The sequence below is a fragment of the Anabas testudineus genome, chromosome 6 (assembly GCF_900324465.2).
Source record: "Anabas testudineus chromosome 6, fAnaTes1.2, whole genome shotgun sequence".
Lineage (NCBI taxonomy): Eukaryota > Metazoa > Chordata > Actinopteri > Anabantiformes > Anabantidae > Anabas > Anabas testudineus.
The window spans coordinates 5,886,279-5,905,728 of NC_046615.1; the positions used below are offsets into that span (position 1 = coordinate 5,886,279).

Consider the following 19,450-nt stretch of genomic DNA (forward strand, 5'->3'; position numbering starts at 1 on the left):
CCATCACATTACACTGTAAAGCAGTAACCTATAACCTGTAAAGGTTTTCTTACTTTTTTTTTTTGGTCTGTTAATAAATGAAATGATCAAAGCTGCTTCTTCTGGGTCTGTTGCAGTTTCGGTCCAAATGATGCCATATAATTGCTGTAATTGTGTGTTATGCTGCTGCCAATACTGTTGTATTATTATTATTAATATTACACAGACAGCCAGTTGTAATTGTTTCCATATCATTTGTGCAAACATTTGCTATCTGAATGTTTACAGATATTTTTTATATTGTCTCCTTCTGATGGACCATATTCTTTATAATGACGCATCAGAAAGAGGGGGATGCTGACTTGAGAGTGGGAGATAATGGAAAAGAAAAGAGATACAGCACACATTATTAAGCCAAGGCTGTGTGATCTGCCACCAGAGATGGACTGCCGCGAGCCGGCCTCATCAGTCATGGTGAACGACTGTTTCTGGCTCTGTTCTGTCCTGTCAAAAACAGATGGTCCGTACCCAGACAGGAGGGAGGCCTGCCTGACAATATCTGAGAATATGGACTCCAGCCTCTGGGTATGATGAGTTGGCACCGTAGGAAACACATCGACCCACTTCTAAAATTCCCTATAGACACTGTAATTCCCCTACCCATACTGAATCCCCCTGCTATTTCGACCCCCGCTGACACTAAAAATGGGATTTTAGGACATTAAAGGAGGGGTATCTCAAAAAGATGCAATAGGACCAGAGAGGCACAAAATGAGCGGATAAAGATACAAAAGTACTACAACCAGACCCATGGGGCCCAGAAGAAGACATGAAGGTGCTGTAAAACTACAAAGAGACACGAAATGACTACTCAAATAGAGTTAGAAGGAAGGTAAAATGACTCACATTGACTAAAAGCAACCACAAAGGGAACAACTACATATTCCACCATTTTATCCCTATTTTACATTTGACATATACTCATGTACTGTTTGAGGATCCATTTTATGGTGCTTTTACTGAACTACAATTATTATGATGCTACAGGACAGCACCTATTTTCAAGGTGTCAGTAAATTACATACAAATCAAATACAATAAAAAAAGAAAATGCTCAGCAGCAGTCCAGGTATCAGGTATGCTGTGCAGCAGAAGCAGCACATGGTGCCATTTGATGAAGTGCTTTTGGACCAGTTCTGTGGTCCAGATCATGTTCCTGGTCCAGGTCCAGGAGGACGTCACATGGCAGCTCCCAGGAAATGACTTGCAAAAGCAACAGGTGTCCACAATCACAGAAATATCCCCCTTTGACAGGAAACACTGCCCTGAAATCTAAAAAGTAAATCCACATTTCCACAGCAATGATCCTAAGCTCGAGCTTCAAGGTGGGTGAACACAAAGGTTTTAAGAGATTTCTGCATGAATGTAGGTAAGGTAAGGCTCACACAGCCTAGATAGAAGGTGGGTGAATGATGGAGAGCTTGACACAGTTAAAGTGCAAATGTGCATTGTTCAAAGCAGCTGCTTCTCGTGCTTGTCCTCGGCTCCGTGCGGAACACTGTTGAAGGTGAGAGCGTGCACTTTGCACTTTGCACTCTTGCAAACGTCGCCTCATGAGCCGCAGCTGACTGCTGCTGCTGCTGCTGCTGCCTGTGTCTGTGTCTGTGCAGGAGGCTGCAGGGTGGAGCAGTGCACCGACCGAGCGACGTGCGCCCTGTCCAAAGACCAGAGAAGCTGCAAATGTGTCCGCGGATATTACTCTGACCGCTGTGACAAAAGTAGGTCAATACATGATGATTGTTGAACGCTGTGGTGTAAAACAGGAAGTATTGAAGGACTCAGTGTAGGACCGTGATTCACTGGCCACCGTGTAATTCAATTTAATGAAATGAGTAAAGCGCCAAATCACAGCAGAAGTCATCTCAAGGCACTTTACAGTGTTTAAGACCTTTCAAAATATTACAAAATACAGCACTACAGACAGTGGAGAGGGAAAAACTACAGCCTGGTTCCAGCAGAACCAGGCTCAGGGTGGGGGGGGGGGGGGGGGCATCTGCCTCGACCGGTTGGGATGAGTGGAAAGAGGAGAGAGGAAAAGGTAGAGTAACTGTACTCTGGAGATATACAGCTCCAACCTGCAACAAAGGTACAGAGATGAGGAAGCACAACTACAGGAGAGAGAAGACACGAAGTTAATGAAATGCAGTGGTAGCATTTGGATGGAGAGACAAGAGGAGCTCAGTACAATTAAGGTCATTAACTTTTCCAGATGCAGCAGAGGCCAAGTCTAGCTTATTTTGCCTCTTGTTTTTATCCAAAAACACTGAATCAGGCTTTTTCCATAATGTAACCAATATAGCAAAGATTGAAGCTGAATTTTCCACATTTTTCAAACTTTGTTCATAGACTGATATGAAATAATAAAGATATATATAAAATATGTAAACTCACTGGAGTGTCCACTGAATTAATTATTTTATATGTAGCTCAGAGGTGGTAAGTAACTGCTCAAACAGGCTGCTGTATAATTTTGATACTTTACTGGTGTATTTCAATTTAATGTTGCTTTTACTTTATTACAATTCAAAGGGGAATATTGAGCTTTTACTCCACTACATTCATTTACCAGTTTCTTATTGTGTACCAGTTGCTTTTTGCAGGTTTAAATAAAAAATAAAAACATATATATAAAGACATTAACCTTTCTCCTCTCACCAACCCTTCCTTTCCTTTTTAATATTTTTTAGTGGATTCAAATAAACATAATTTGATTGTATGAACATTTTCACAGATGCACACTTTAAAGTTACATGTGGCAGAGATTACATATCAATCAGAGGGTTGGAAGATTTCTTCAGGTATCACAACGTGCCGCTGGAGTCTCTGCATTTGCCCAACAAGTCCTGCCGTGCTCAGAGGGAGGTCATCGATGGTGTGTCGTACTATGCGTCCAGGCTGTCCAAAGACCAATATCTGACTTGTGGAGGCAAGCTGCTGGTAGTACAACTGGAATTATATCTACTTTCATCCACAGCAGTGACTTTATTGTAATGGTTTAGTTGAGAGTCCAGAATATTTAAACCAATGTGACATTTGTTTAACATAGAGATACAAACTTTTTTTTATAGTATTTCCTATGAATAGAACCTGTTTTATTTTTTTCCCTCTTGCAGAAAAACTATACTCACATTTCATACACCCTGACTCTGCTATCGGACCCTCAGTTTACCGGAAACATCATCCGAGATCCAGTTGTTAAAATTGACTACACATGCGACTATCCATACATCAGAAGAGTCAGTCTGCCTTTCCCAGTAATCCCCTTTTCTAGGTAAGAAAGAATAACCATGTCGATGGCATGTGATCTTCTCTGGCTTTGAAACGGAGTAGAAACCACGCAGCTCCGCTCGAGTGTATTCATATTCAGAATATTATTTACTGCCCTTTAAACACACTTTCCTCTCCATTCAGATACAAATCCTAATGATGTTTGTCCCTATAATTTTCTGTCACACACAGAATTCTGATTCAGTCGGTTACTTCTTGATTTTCTTGCATCAGTTTTTGGGTTGGATGAGAAGATATTTGGTACATTTGAACTTGGAAGTTTGTTGTTGACTCCAGAAACAAAACTTAGGTCCAACTTTGTGAAGCCTTCAGCCAGATGTCATGACTTTCATTTGCACATCTGTAATGGGGGTGTTTTAATGGTTACGACATTAGTACAGAACGTGGCCATGTGAGCAGAATATCCTGGCCAACTTAGTAAACACTATTAGCTGTCTTTAAACGCCACACCCAAATAAAGTGGAGAGGAGCTGAGGTTCATCCACCAAGAGACGGCTTATGCTGGAGAAAGGTCAAAGAAGAAATGTGATTTTTAAAAGCTTTTTGTTTCCTGTCAAAGGACTTGTGGTTGAATAATGCTGTATTCACCAAATGGGGCTTGTGTTTCTCTGACTCTCCTCTGTACACGGACAGTGAGACGGTGATACATGCAAATGAACTTGATGTCACGATACAGATGATGCTGTACACAGACCAGACTTACACCAAGGCCTTCAGCAGTGCCCCCACCATTGAACTCAGAGAGAAGGTCAGTAAATGTTGAGAATGTCAGCAGCCATTTCAATCAAATGTTCATCAAATCTTGTTCATATTATGTCTGTGATGACTTTGAAAGAACTTCATAACTCACGTGTCCAGGTGTATGTGGAGGTGACGGTAACAGATCGTGCAGATTATTTCCTTCTTCGGGTTAATGAGTGTTGGGCCACACAGTCTCACCAGCCAAACAGCACAGAGGGATCGGTTCACCATCTGCTGCTGAACGGGTTCGATCATCTCTCAGTATTTACAGTTAATTTGTGACTAAACATCAAACTCATCAAGTTCCATCCTTTCTCCTCCTTTTTATCTCTTTATCCAGGTGTGTTAGCGATCAAACCGTCATCTTTCTAAACACGAGTGAGGGACAGTCTGGACGTAACGGAGAGAGTTCTGTTGTTCGCTTCAGCTTTGACATGTTTCACTTTACAGCAGAACCACACAAACTCTATTTGCACTGCACCGTCCAGCTGTGCAGCCGAGACGACCTCGCATCCTGCACACCTGTGAGTTCACTCAGCCTACTGTCACACATACTTTGGTTGGCCGTGTATTTGTATTAGTATGTACTGGTCTTAACCTTGTTCAGGTTTTAAAAAGCGCTTCTAACACGCCTACTTACACATAACATGTTGGTGATCTATAAAGTTTTTTTCCATGTTTTGTTTTTCTTCTCTTCACAGAACTGTAATTTGATTAGTAAGAGAGAAGCAGTGAGAACAGACCCCAACCAGGGCCTTCTGTCATATGGACCCATCAGATTTGAAATTCCAGACAAACCTCAATCCAGTAACCCTGTTTCTTTATCTTGCTGCCATACATCTTCTCCCCTGCTCCTGTATACTAATTATTACTTTGTCAAATCTTTGTTTTCCTTCTAGTCCTAATTGGAAGTGACTACATGCTGTATTTGATGTGGATATGATTGTTATCATCTTTACATCCGTTTCAGACATGCTGTTGACAGTGGTACTGATTGTAGCAGGGATCTGGTCTGTGGGCTTCTTCCTTATCATCCTCACCACTGTGGCCAAAGCCGGCAGCAGGAGGCTTGCACAAATGGAGCACTGACGGGACTGCTGCTATTAGCAGCTTGAATAAAACTTGAAACGGCCTCCATATCTCCTTTTATTTCTGTTCTAATTCAGCACTACCAACAACATTTGACAGTATTGAGCTAAATTGTAAACTGGGAAAAATGTCAAGTCTATATGAAACACTGTTGAACGTTGAAGTGCAACATTCAGATTATCCTGGTGTCAGACACAGTGAGACTATTTAATTGAGCCATCATTGTTGTTACTGCTTTTTAAAACGAGTCAGATTAATAAATAGACTGTGGTTATTGCACAGTTGAACAACACCTACTGTAAAATAAAATAAAAAAGAGACGTGCACAGGTGGTAGAGCAGTCACCTACGAACCCCAGGGTGAGTGGTTCATGGCTACTTGCTGAGGTGTCCTTGGACAAGACAGCAAAACCCCGTAGTGTAGCGCTGACATACTTTTTAGCAGCTGTCCACCCACAATTTCCCCAAGGGGATCAATAAAGTATTCATTATTATTATTATTATTATTATTATTATTATTATCATTGACTGTGGCCTTGTGTCAGTGCAGTTTCCCACAGAAACAGCAGATGGCGCAGTGAAGCAGCAGCTTGTCTGCGCCTCTCATGTGGCTCCGTTATTAAGATGGAGGAGGGTCCTCTTCACAGGAGAACAGTGGAAATCTGTTATCGTCTACACAGCCCTGTGGTGGTCTCTAAATTTCTGCACTGCTGACTGAAACACGGAGGAGATGTGACACAGATCTGACTTCATTACTTCGTGGAAGTTGCTTTTGCACCAAGTCCAGAACTTTTTTTCATGCGCTCTTTATGTGTGTTGGAGGAGGGTGAAGGAGGCTTTCTAAGGATTTCACTGTTGCTGATCAGCCATTGTGGATGTCGAAAAGAGGTGGAGGAGAGGGGGGGGGGGGACAAGGACTTCATTTGCCCGCTGGCGACAGCATCTGTACGCATGAAGAAACTGCTCCATGAACACTTGGATGAGCCATGAGGCGGCTGTCCCGCATCAGACAGGGCTGCTGCCAACCGGGGATGGATTAATATCATTCCTGATATTTGTGGGACATCCTGTTTGTGGAATCTGAGGCGCCAACTGCACCATGAGCAGATAGCGCACTTGTTGCGGAACCTGAGAAGAATATACCCAACAATCTGCTCGGCTGGTTTTTGTCACAGCATCTTCCACAGCTCGGAGCTCCCATCTGGGGACCACAGGCAGCCAATCATGAGGAAGATGGCATCTCAACAACCCTGGACCCCGATCATAATCACACTCACGTCTTTCTTCTCCCTGATCGTGTGCGGCTCAGTGACAGATGTCCCGGAGGAGGACAGCTTCAGTGCTGAGGTACAGTAAACCACATCTCACAGGCAAATGGTCCATCCTCACATTTACTAATAGTTCATGGATTTACAGAGTCACAATCACTCTTCAGCTCTCTGCGCTTTGTTGTACAGTTTCTCCACAAATGTGCAGCTGGGCAGCTGCATTACTGGGATGTCATTTGACCTTTGACCCCCTCCTTTTTTTTTTTTTTTTTACACCAACACCGCACATGTGTCTCACACATGGAAAGAAAAAATAAATAGTCCAGAGTGTGATTATATTGCAAGGTAAAACTCATCTTTCAGGTTGAAAAACAGAGATTTCATTTCATGGTAAGTTACAGCTCTACTTCAACTCTTTTAGTTTGTACAGTAATACGTAGTAAAGTTATACACTTCAATATTTTGTTGGACCGCCTTTAGCTTTGTTTACAGCACACGTTCAGCGTCTTCTCCAGCACATACCAAAGATTCACAGTGGGGTTACTGTCTTGACTCTGTGGTGTCCTGCTACACTAAACCACACTTTCACTATTTGAATTAAATCCTAGCTTTGTCATCTTGGAATATGGCCGTGACATCAAGGAATAATAAATCTATTGATGGAATAACCTGTTCATTCAGTATATTCAGGTAGTCAGCTGATCTCATTCTTCATCACATAATGTTGCTGAATCTAGACCTGACCAACTGCAGCATCCCCAGATCATAGCACTTCCCCCACAGGCTTGTATAGTAGGCACTAGGCTTGATGGGTTCATCACTTCACCTCTCTTCTTACCCTGATGTGGTGTCAACAGATGGTTCACAGTATTATATGTAAACACGGTGTAAACCATGACAAAGTAGTGAAAGAAATCTGTAATAAATGATCAATGAATGCGTTGACACACTGTGTTACAGGCACTGTTAACGTTTATTATTCTACATAATAACCTGAATGAGAAACATTCATTCATGTATCGGTTTCATTTTCATACACATGCTATGAAGAAATCCTGTCGGAAAAGTGTTTTCCGAGTCTGTCTGCTGTTTGTGTGTTTGCCCTGTCCTGCATGAGTGATCCAACTGTGTGAGAGGCAAATCTTAAAACTTAACAGACCCCCCCAACCCCCACCCCTCTCAGGAGCAGCTGTACTGTTTGCCCGGCTACGTGGCTCTACAAGCTCAGTTTCAGTGTCAGCGAACATGCAACAAGGAGAAAACTTTGACATGTGTCACAAGACTGTCAGCCAGATGTTCATGCAAGCAGAGCTGTGTGTTTATCCAGTGCACCACTGGACCTACATACAGTTAAATTGTTGTCAAGAACCTTTTAGTTCTCCTGTTTCCAGTCCTTCTCTCCTCTCTTCTCCTTTCATCCTGGCTGTCAGTGCAGGAATGAGAAAGCAGGAATGTCAAAATGTTAATGGGAGCCATCTGGTTTCTGTCTCTACTTTCTCTTCTCTTTTAACTCCTCAGATGCTCTCTCCAGTTATTAGATTCAGGCTTGATCCTGGATTAGCTGAACACTGCCTCTCTTCCATCAGGAGCTGTCTATACACGTGGTGTATGCATGTATACACTCACACCGAAAGCAGATACATGCATTCATCAGCTTTTCTCAGGCTCTGTCACACAGCTGGATCATTGACTAAGCAGAAACCATTTCTTATTTTCTTCCCGCAGGCTTGGCTTCGCAAGTTTGGCTACCTGTCTCAGGCGAGTAGACAGATGTCGACGATGCAGTCGGCTCAGATTCTGTCCAAAGCCATTAGTGACATGCAGCGCTTCTATGGGCTGCAGGTGACTGGAGAGATGGACCCTGCCACTGTCATGTAAGCTCTACAATGCACTGGCAGCAGTGGTTGTGTTCTGCAAGAAGACATTTGTATTTAGAAGTGACCACAAACCACAGTGTTCTAAAGCATATACACATTTGTCATTAATTTTACTTTAATTCGTTTCTCATTTTTCATGCATTTTATGGTGCAGAAACAATCGTGAATTTTGAATGAACAATTTGAGGATTCTGACCACATAACAACCACATTTGAAACTGTGCAGGGCACTGGCTGTAGCCCAACACAACATATCAATGTTGGTGTGTTACCATTAACAGATGAAACAGGTTAACAAGGTTAAGGAAGTAATACAAGGTCTTAAAGGAACAGTTCCACAATTTCAGAAATGCACTTTACACTTTACTTTACATTTTTCAGAATGATATTCATCATCACTCATACCATTCCCATACAGTATTTGTTGATATGAAGCTACAAATAGCTGCTACTCAGCTTAGCTTAGCATGAAGAGTGGTATCACGGGAAACAGAGTGAGGATTTGTTACCTTAGGACATAACATTACTCGTGTGTGTGTGTGTGTTTGGCTGTGTGTTTGGCTGTGTAGGGCCATGCGGCGTCCTCGTTGTGGTCTCCCGGACAGAAAACCAGAGGAGCTGGGCGATGGGGCACGGAAGAAGCGTTACACACTCACTGGGCAGCAGTGGGACAAAGACCACATCACCTACAGGTTTATGACACTGAAATGTATAAATAATACAACGGTGAAGCAGAATGTTTAATTTACTGACCCTAATGTGCGTTCTCTTCTGGCTTCAGTATAATGAACCAGCTCATTCCCTCCTCGCTGGGAGAGGAGCGGGTGTTCGATGCTATCAACAAAGCCTTCGACGTGTGGAGACGGGTCACTCCGCTCACCTTCGAGGAGGTGCCTGCTGAAAGCAACATCAACATCAACAGCAGCCAGACGGAGCTCGCTGACATCCTGATTTTGTTCGCCTCCGGTTTCCATGGTGATATGTCACTGTTTGATGGGGAGGGGGGGTCGCTGGCGCACGCCTACTATCCTGGTCCAGGAATTGGTGGTGACACACACTTTGATGCTGATGAGCCCTGGACACTTGACAACCAAAATCCAGAAGGTTTGTGGGTCTTCAGCTTTGTTCCTCTTATGCTCTGGAACCACTTTCTGTGAAGACATACCTGATAAAGTGGCCAGTGTTGATGTGAATCAAGTAATTAAGTTGCTCACTTTATCTCTGCCTGTCTTGCAGGTATAGACCTTTTCTTGGTTGCGGTCCATGAGCTTGGTCATGCTTTGGGTCTGGAGCACTCGAATGACCCCGGTGCCGTAATGGCTCCTTTTTACCAGTGGATTCACACACACAACTTCACACTGCATGATGATGACATCAGAGGAATACAGCTCATATATGGTAAGAAGCACATACTGTTTTGATAAACTGTTTGTAGATAAGAGCAACTGCACTGGCTCGTCGGCTGACACAAAATGTCTCGTTCAAACCCACACATCACCAGTGGATCTGGCTCAAACAGCAGATCTATCATGCATGCCGTCATGATGTTATCATCCTTTCCCAATGTGAATGGATGCCTTTGTTATTGACAGATGACATCTGTGTGTGAGCTGGTTAGAGGAAGAGCATGTGTGTGTACAATAAGGTGTATTGTATGCATGTGTTTCTGCAGTGGTCCTTCAAGTCGAGTTGTAATTACAGGCCAAACCACTCAGCGCATTTGTCTGTTAAACTGCAGACGTGGATTCACCACGGACAGCGGTTTTACTGATCTTATGATCTATTTTGCTTTTAAACAAAAAGGATTTTCCACAAGGTTCATGTTTTCCTTCTTACACACATTTCTGTACTGTCCATTGTTTGTCCTGGTCACATCTCTGGTATCATTTAACAGATAAAAAAATCCGTTTCAGTTGTGGAATGTTGTGTAAGCTTTTAGTTTCCTGAGCAAACCAGAAATCTTTCCACACCCACGCAGTTGTGGCCTGTTGATACACTTTCACTAGAGGTCTGAACCAATGGAAACTAGATGGTGGCGGAGTAGATATGGAAGCTCTCGTAGGCTTTTAGCTGTAAATACAGAAATGTAAATGTTTTGAGTTAAATTATGCAGTAGTTTCCTTCATGACAGCTCAAGGAGAGTGTTGGACGAAGGCTGTGATTGGATGAGAAACTGATCTTTAAACGGAGGCTTGCACAACATAAACGTTGCTGGTAGAAACAAAACATTTGGGCTCGTTTGTAGGTGTTCTCATGCATTTTCTACTTGTTACTTTGTTTCTGTTTTCATGTGAAGCATCTGACAAAAACAAAAACAGCAGTGCTTAATATTTATATATTAGCAATGTCTCAAATGAATAAGGCTGTGACAAATGACTGACGAGAAGAACGTCACCAGTAATGAAAACTATTACTGACTGCAGTCCCCTTCAGCTCTATAAACATTTCAGCGTCTTTCAGCTCATTGTTTTGGTTATAGGCCAGCAACTTAATGTTTTGGTTTAGTCTCAGGGCTCTCATCAACAAGCTCTAAAGACCCTACTGTATGCTATTTGTAAATAAGCTATTTGTTGCTAAAATGTTATATGGAGTCACTGTTGTGTTTATAGCTTCTTCCATTTCTCCTAAATGGCCAAAAATAATAAATGATGCAGCTTTAAGTTTCCATAAATTCGATTGGCTGTGAAATGTTTTTCTCAGGTCACATTTTCTTTGTTTTCATAAAAGCAACTACCCACTGTACAGGGGATTTTATTTTGACAGTATTATCCCCTTTAATAGGTGGAGATACAGACACATGCAGCTGTTAACAGTCCTTTTGTCCTGTGATGTAACAGCAAACCAAGGTCTTTTGTCACATTGTGTAAAATTTAAGGCTCTTAATTCAGTGTACAACAACGAAGAGTTCATTGTGTTTGGAAGTAATAAATAAGCAAATTTAAACTAATTTGAGCAAGAAACAAAAAAAAAAAAACTGAGAGAAAGGAATGTCTACAAAGTGCCATGATCCCAAATCTGCTTTTAGACACTGTAAAGCCTCACTGGAAAAGAACAGGTCCTTGGAAACAAACAAAGCATGTGTAGCCTCACTGTTTGTAAATTATAGTGCAGGTTAAAATGCTGCACATGATGAATATGTCCACATACTGATGGCTGAGTCACTGAGTCTTAGTCTGCAGGGTCGTTGGACAGCCTGTGTATATTCCTAGCATTATTTTTGGCTCGGTGTAACTCAATCCATCTTCAGGCCCATCAGCTGTCCATATATATTACATAATTGGCTGCATCTGTGTGTTTTCCTCTCCTAGCAACCAGCGGGGCTCATTTTTCCTAAGAGCAGCAGCACAGGCTCAGTCAGTCAAGCTCATTCGACAGAATGGAAAATCACAGAAGAGATAGTGATTATATTGCAATGTGAAGGGAGGAGAAAGTAAAGTCAGTGATTAATGTGAAATTCCAAACAGACAAGTGGGAGAAATTTCTTTCATTTCAGATGGAAGTTATTTTTTCATTTAATCATCTTGTGTGTGTGTGTATAAAAATCAACCACGTCAACTTTCCCATTCTGCTCTCCATCTTTCTTTTCCCAGGTCCTCCTCTCGTCAGTAATGCCCCCACTTCTCCTTCTACCCCTGACAAGGAGCCTGACAATGTCTCCCCCACCTCCCCCCCTCCTCCTAAAGATGAACCCACCTTCTCTTCACCCACCATCCCCCCAACTGAATCGCCCAACCCAACTAACAAGAACATGGATCCCCCAGACAAGCCGGAACCAACAACCAGCCCTGCTTCAACTCCCGTCATTCCCTCCTCTAAACCCACCAACTCCCAGCCTGAGCCAGAACCTGTCACCCCACCGATTAAAAAAGATGTCCCTCCTCCTCCCGCTCCGCCTCGGCCCCCTGCTCCTCCACGGCCTCCCAAGCTGCCGGACAACCAGGCCCCCGACATCTGTGACGGGGACTTTGACACAGTGACCATGCTGAGAGGGGAGATGTTTGTTTTCAAGGTGGGCAGGAAAGAGTCATTGACCGTATTGCTTCAGATGCAGCGTTTAATCCAAGTGTTTGCATTGGTTTGGACAGCTGCAAGCTCTGTTTGGATGGAAGTAGTATCAACTAACAGGGTCCAGCTTAGAGCCACAACAACAAGCAAGCAATACAAGGGGAAGTGGACATTAAACATCATTACCTTTCTTGTTTGTGCAGGGTCGTTGGTTCTGGAGGGTGCGGAGGAACCGGGTCTTGGATAACTACCCTATGCCAATATCTGTCTTCTGGATTGGCCTGCCCAGCGACATTGATGCTGCCTATGAGCGCCACGATGGAAAATTTGTCTTCTTTAAAGGTACACCAAAGCTGTTGGCTCTGCTAATACAGCACCCACATGTTGAGCAGACTGTACGATGTTACAGTACGTCGAGACCATCTTGGAAGATTCTGGTCAGCTCGTTATGGTTTAGCGCCTTGCTTAAGGGCACAACAAAGGGTAATTGCCCCAAGGTTTTTCCACTACTTTTACTCGAGCACAGCTGCCTCCAACCAACGTGGAACTGTTTAAGAGTGTGCTCTAGAAACACAGAATGAAGTGAAACACAAATCTGGGCTTTGATTTGAACTGGTCAGACTGAAAGGAAACAGTGCAAACTCAGCGTTTTCTTTTCCCCCTGCACACAGTGATTTATGAGGAGATGGTAATAATTCAACACAGCTATAACTCTCCATATCTAACACACACACACACACATGCACGCACACAAAGAAATATTTAAAACATACGAAACAAAGTTATGTAAAAAAGAAAATAAATCCTCTCTGCCAGATGATTCACTGTTTATACTGTCTGACAATATGGCTGCAGACAAAAACGGAGCTTGTGTGTTTTTCATGAGTGGATGACTGCATCCCTGAGGTCTACTGAGTACTGTTACTGAGTTCATAGGGTGTGAATGACTCTAGTGCAGCGTGCCATTTGTTGCTGGCCCAGTACTACTCCAGTCCAGCTGAGTCCCAAAAGGCCTCCTGAGAGAGGAGTGGAGGATTGCATCAGCCTTCTCTGCACTGCACTGCTCCAGATGTGAGCAGCTGCAGAGCTTTCACTTTAACAGCAAGACCATGTGGTGGTTTGTCATGCATTTCCAGGATTTTCTGTACTTTTGATGGCAACTTTACTCTCATCCTGTTAATCATTTCTCTTCATTATTCCAGCTTTTTTTTTTTGTCATGTTCTTGAGAAGTTTAAGAGACTTTTTAAGAAACACTATAAAATACTTTCTACTTTTCCTCTGGAGTGACTAAACCCTGTGATATCTTTTTGCTTTCTTGTCATAGACCCATGTTTTTCCTTATTTATTTCCTTTTCTTCCTCAGTTACATTATCTCGTATTCCCATTTCTTCACATAGGAAACAAATGTTAGCTGTGAGATGCAGTTGTACTGTGTCTTATTTTGTCTTAAGACAAATGTTTGTCCTTGTGTCCCTGCAGATGATAGATACTGGGTGTTCAGGGAGGCTGATGTGCTGCCAGGTTATCCACAGCCGCTACATCAGTATGGACGAGGAGTTCCTGCGCACAAGATCGACACAGCAATCTGGTGGGAGCCCAACGGCTACACATACTTCTTCTCAGGAGACAGGTAGATATACACAAACAAAATGTTAACATACAGTAGTCATAGTAGTCAAAAGGTATTTAATCACATATTTGTTATCACTCGTTGTTAAATTCCATTTAAAGTCAGGTAGCAAATCATGCAAGTGCTGTCTGTGTGCAGGTACTGGCGATACAATGAGGAAACCCGGACCACAGACCGAGACTTCCCCAAGCCAAACAGCAAATGGGGCAGGATCCCACCTTCACCCAAAGGGGCCTTCCTCAGTGATGATGGCGGTAAATAATAACTTCAGATAAATAAAATACAGCCTTTGCCGGGAGCTTCTGTTCACACGACAAACTCACAACAGAAACCAAAGCTGCACAGGCAGCAGAAGAACAGCGTGACTGAGCAGAGGTGGAGGGAGGGAGGGAGGGAGAGAATGAAAGGTTAGAGGGGTGAAATGAGGTGTGTAAAAGACAGAGAGGGGAAAAAATTACATTTGAGACTGGTTAGGCTAGAGCAAGCAGAGCAAGGGGGAAGAGTGAGGGGATGAGAGAGGGAAGGGGAGGAATGAGAGCTCTGGTTTGAGGGCTGGCTCGTCCTTCCATTGGAAATTAGATTTGCGGCAGAGCTGCTCTAAATGCACTCAGTAACAGTCGGATCTCATCTCCGCCCAAACTGCTCTAATGTCTCTGCAAGCTTGGTTTTCACTGCACAGCCACATTTACGACCTGAAATGTACCCCAGAACGATTGTGTGGGGCTCTCTTTGCATCTCATTGCCAGATTCTGGTGTGTGAAACCAACACTGCGTATTCATTTATTGCTTTCATGTCGTTTGATACGAACACATTTGATTTTTTCCTCGTTTGGTATTATACTTCAGGGTCAGACCTGGCCCTGCAAAAGTGCATTTGGTCTGAAATGTGGGAAAGCTGAAATGGACCAGAAGTCATTAAGGCTGTGTTTTGTCTTTGGCCTAAAAACATGTCTCTAGCTTTTTCTTTTCTGCTACTTTTTGTTTAGGGAATAGTTTGACATTTTGTGAAATGCACAGTTTGGTGTAACTAAAGGGGGTAGATTTAATTTTAAAAGCCAAGTCCATCACTTTGACAGAAAGGAAACTATGCCTCTTGCTTTCCTGCTATTTTAGATGGGAACATTTATATTCTGTACATGTATCTACTGGAGGCTCTGAATCAGTCTTGCATTAGGGGGCAAGTTATAAAGTTCATTTCCCGCTCCCTGAGTTTTCTACAGTGGAGCATATCAGAGTCTGGACGGACAGTTGTCTGACTGAAATCTTTTATCTTCCTCTCACACAGCTTACACCTATTTTTACAAAGGTGCTAATTACTGGAGGTTTGACAACCACAGGATAGAGGCAGACAAAGGCTACCCCCGCTCCATCCTGAAGGATTTCATGGGCTGCGTGGGAGCTCCTGACCCTAAACCAGACGCCGACACCGAGCAGGAACCGACAGACAAACCAGTGAACCCTTCAAACCGAGGCGAAGACGAGCACAGAGAGCCGGACAGAGGCCAAGATAAAGACACAAACCCAGATGAAAATCAAACCTCTAAGCCTGACAACGCAGAGGAAGAGGAGGACAAAGAGGTGAACGTGGTGGTTACAGTGGCTGATAATGAATCAAAGGTCATGACCTTGATTATGGTGACCGTTCCTCTGGTCCTCATCCTGTGCATCCTCATCCTCATCTACGCCATCCTCAGGACTCTGCAGAACAAAGAGACGCCGAGGGCTTTGGTGCACTGCAAGCGTTCGCTGCAGGACTGGGTGTAATGCACAGAATAAGAAGTTCTGAAGCGAGTATTTGTAGGGTTCAGTCGCTGGCATCGAATTTATACTTACGGCGCTGTGGAAAGAGGCTCTGACACCTTACTGAAGTTGGGAAGGCTGAGGAGCACCTTTTATTGCTCATGTGAAGTAACTGTTAAGTGCTAACGCTGGCGCCTGTGGCCTGGCCTTCAAGCTTTTCGCCTATGCATCTTTTTTATGCCATTCAGATGTCTGAAAAAGTACTAAATGTGGTTTAAAAAAATTCAAACATAAAGAAAGATCTGTCAGTAAAGAGACACAGACTCTCACAGAAAGTCACTTTCTATTGATTCTTAATGTACAAGGAGCAGGCGGTGTATTAGTGGTATAAATGCAGACAAAGTCAATAATGCACATACATTAACATGAAGCACACATACTGTCCACATACACACAATCAATAGCACTTATAGTTACTTAAACAAGTAGCTGCATTAACATGATCACGTCTTCCAGGTCTTCCAGGTAAGGTTTGAGTTTGGTGCTCAAACCAACATTTTTCTTTCTGTTTAGAGCAGATTATTTGCACTTTGGAATCTGATCAGTGTTTTTGTTCCCGTTATTTTTGCTGAGGTTTGCGTTGCTGCAGATGTAGTACATGTGTTCGTGCAAGGCAGAACACGCTGCACTTAGGAAACACACAAACACAAGCGGGAGAAGCTCTGACCAGCGCAGGAATGTAAGACAGCTGTGTGCATCTGCGACCGCCTGCCTCCCACTGAGCCCTTTATGTGTGTACACACACACACACACACACACACATACATACACCAGCATCCCATGATCTAAAAAAAAAAAAAAAAAGCTGCACTCATTTGTGCATGTATGTCCACATATGCAGACACATAGAGAGACCACTTACCCAAACAAAGGCACATAGAGTTTTTTTTTTATGCACACAGACACATAGGCTCCAGCCTCCCCTCCTCCCACCACGGCCACGATAACTGTACAGACTGCACCAGTAAAAACACAATCCCAGTGGAGACATATTGATATACAGCTGGTCCCAGGGCAGGAAGAAAAGCAGGCGAGTGGGATTTAATGACTTTTAATGAGAAGAACTGAAAAGTGTTGTGGTATTTTAGAGATTCTGTCCATCTCAACTCAACCTGTGAAGAGTAAAAACACAGCGGCCGTGTGTGCATCTGCTCATTTTTGCCTTTTTTTCATGCTAAAGCTAAATAGAATGAAACTAATTATGTGTACAAGGGAAAAGCCTGTAGGCAAAAGTAGAATGGGTCAGGGTCTGTTTTCCATTAAGCCCACATGTTGCTGATTTAGTAGTGTCAGGCAGAGCGAGGGGGGGGCGGGGAATGCAAGAGGCAGGGATATTAAAAAGAAAAAGGGTGGTGGGGAGTTGAGAGAGAATGAGATGAGGAGGGAAAGAAAGAAAGAAAGAATAAAAGAGGGGAAGGCAGAGATGGAGGAGTGCAGAGGGAGGGCTCTGCCAGCATTTCCTTTCCAAAATTCAGTGGAAAAGGAGAAGTGAGGGTAGGAGGGAGGTTGGAAGGATTTCAGGGAGGGGCAGCGCTGGCGTTGCGCCTCCTGACCTACATTGGGCCACCAAGTGCTCTCCTCTTATCCAATTGTCCTTGTTTTTGCTGTGCTTGTCATGAGGTGGAGACGACTTCCTCTGCGAGCTCCCCTCCTGCATCCTTTTCCTCTCGTTTTAATCTTCTCGTCTGTCTGTGCTCCCACATGTATTCATTTTCTTCATCACTCTAGTGGAAAGTGTATAAGCGATAGTGAACATGCACAGCAATCCGCAGGATGTGATGTGATCCTGTCTAAATGTGTCTTTCTCCTTCTGGGGTCTGTCTGTCTGTCTGTGCCTTGTTTGTCTGTGTAAAGCCATTAGTCACATGACCTATTCTGTTGTGCCTTTACATTATTTTTCTCCTGTTTTTATTTTTTGTGAATATTTTTTCAAACTATAAATAGAATGAAGCAGTGTCGTTTTTAAAATGTGTTTCTTCTCTTTTTTACTCTACTTATCATTTGTAGTTTTGTACATTTTGTTTCTATTCAGGTTGTCTTTTACAAACAGCACTAGATTATTCCAATGTCGATGCATGCAGAGCATGTTCTGTTAGGCCTGTGCACTCCTCTGTAAAATACGTTAAAGATTTCACAATAAAACCCGAGGGCAAAAGCAACACAAGTCTTCTTTGCTGCAGTTCGTGCTTTTGTGTGCTTATAACTGTACCGTTTCATGCTGCTGTGCAAATGTCAAGTTCAAGGGGAGATTCTGGTTTTGGTCACAAGAGGGAATCGTTGCCTCTGAAATGAAAGCAAAACCTCTGTAATGTTGACGACACCCATGAAAAACATTGGTCAAATGAAATAGAGCGTAAAGTAAAAGCTCCTATGAAAACCTGGAGGTATTTTATGCTACATAAAGCACTTAATAGATGCTACTGCACTTTACTGTACTATTGAAATGTACATTGTTTTTACTGTTACTCAATTACACAAAGCTAGAGGTATTGATTAATAATTACTGGCTCTTTCTAGTCCACAGAGGACTAGAACTGTGTTTGTGTTGTGACAGACGGCACCTTCCCGCATGTCTTTATGTCAGAGGTAATCAGGATTAGCTGCCATCACAGGCCATCCACTAGAACCTCTGCCGCCGTCTTCTCTTTCTGCTTTTCTCTTTTCATTTGTCTTTCTGCTGTTTTAAGATCTATCGTTCTTTCCCACTTTATAACCACAGATCAAATATCAACACATTTTACAAAAAATAGAGCATGAGCACAAATTGCAGTTCAATTCAGTCTACATACTCTTAGTCTCACTCTCTTGCTTCATCCTGTGCCACGGTCCCTTTGCCCCTGTCCTCTATCTTATCCAGATGTTCAGTTGGGATTGAGGCCAGTGTAGTGCTGCCATATTCCAGCCAAGGGCCAAGGGTCTGTGTCATCACCCTGTTCTCCCAGCTTATCCCCTGCTGAGCTGATAATGGGATCTACCCACCGCTTCCTGCCTCATCAGCACCCTAATTTGTTCTGTAGTTCCCATTCTCAAACGTGACAACACGCCTCCCTGAATGTGGTGTGATCGATCCACCCGTCTGACCTAACAAACGTTTATCTATCTCTCCGTGGCTCTATCTCGTACATCCTTTAACTGATACCAACTTGCCATGCGCTGTTTACCAGTTAGTTAACCAGAGCAGCCCTGGATCCCTGCCTATAGGTTACTTTACAACTCTGATGCTAAACGTAGGCGGAGGTTGTTTGGCTCTTAATTCTTTGTAACCCTATATTACCCTAAGACAGACTGGAAACAATGATCTCATATGCTAAGAGTGTGTGTGTAACACATGAAATATTCAAGAAATTCAGTCTGGATGCAAACACACAATATTACAAATGCATGTTGAACTGGGTTTGAATGTTTGTTGTCAGGTGGAAAAAGTGCATTTTCACTGTCTATCACAAATCCACAACGTCTGAGCCTTTCTCAGGAGGAACTTGTTGCTGTTTTTTGTCCCGGTGGGCCCCAGCAACATTTTATGGGTCACAAGCATGATGTCCTGACAACACGTCTCTCTGCTGTTAATCTGCAAGTCCGGGATTGTGCCTTGACCTTCAGGTGCTGCTGGATAATCCTGTTAGCCCCAGGCAGCCGCTGTGGAAATCCCAGCAGACCTGTGCTGGCTGTGAGGCACTCTGGATCTCTACGCCACCGGCATGCAGAACCACCTG

The 19,450-nt window shown here is 43.3% G+C and overlaps 2 protein-coding genes across 2 annotated transcripts; both read left to right on the forward strand.

Annotated features, from left to right (window-relative positions):
• Positions 1–1,277: 1,277 nt before the first annotated feature.
• On the forward strand, positions 1,278–5,247 carry zpd (zona pellucida glycoprotein d). Its single transcript, XM_033326031.1, is given in 11 exon segments — positions 1,278–1,364; positions 1,501–1,546; positions 1,650–1,757; positions 2,771–2,976; positions 3,153–3,310; positions 3,961–4,075; positions 4,186–4,313; positions 4,409–4,592; positions 4,770–4,875; positions 5,039–5,119; positions 5,122–5,247. Coding segments are annotated over 11 exon segments (1,218 nt in total). The 5' UTR covers positions 1,278–1,340; the 3' UTR covers positions 5,184–5,247.
• A 562-nt stretch (positions 5,248–5,809) lies between these two features.
• mmp15a (matrix metallopeptidase 15a) lies at positions 5,810–17,887 on the forward strand. The gene is made up of 10 exons (XM_026366453.1): positions 5,810–6,503; positions 8,150–8,298; positions 8,871–8,993; positions 9,083–9,405; positions 9,538–9,699; positions 11,892–12,310; positions 12,510–12,648; positions 13,787–13,937; positions 14,076–14,191; positions 15,223–17,887. Exons 1-10 carry the CDS (start codon positions 6,381–6,383, stop codon positions 15,699–15,701), a joined length of 2,184 nt encoding a protein of 727 aa, XP_026222238.1. The 5' UTR covers positions 5,810–6,380; the 3' UTR covers positions 15,702–17,887.
• Positions 17,888–19,450: the final 1,563 nt, after the last annotated feature.

Bases quoted from the DNA above. Each gene is read 5' to 3' on its own strand.
- mmp15a (XM_026366453.1), top strand. From the start codon at position 6,381: ATGAGGAAGATGGCATCTCAACAACCCTGGACCCCGATCATAATCACA. The intron at 9,406-9,537 runs GTTTGTGGGTCT...CCTGTCTTGCAG, and splicing joins TGACAACCAAAATCCAGAAG to GTATAGACCTTTTCTTGGTT. The intron at 12,649-13,786 runs GTACACCAAAGC...GTGTCCCTGCAG, and splicing joins AAAATTTGTCTTCTTTAAAG to ATGATAGATACTGGGTGTTC.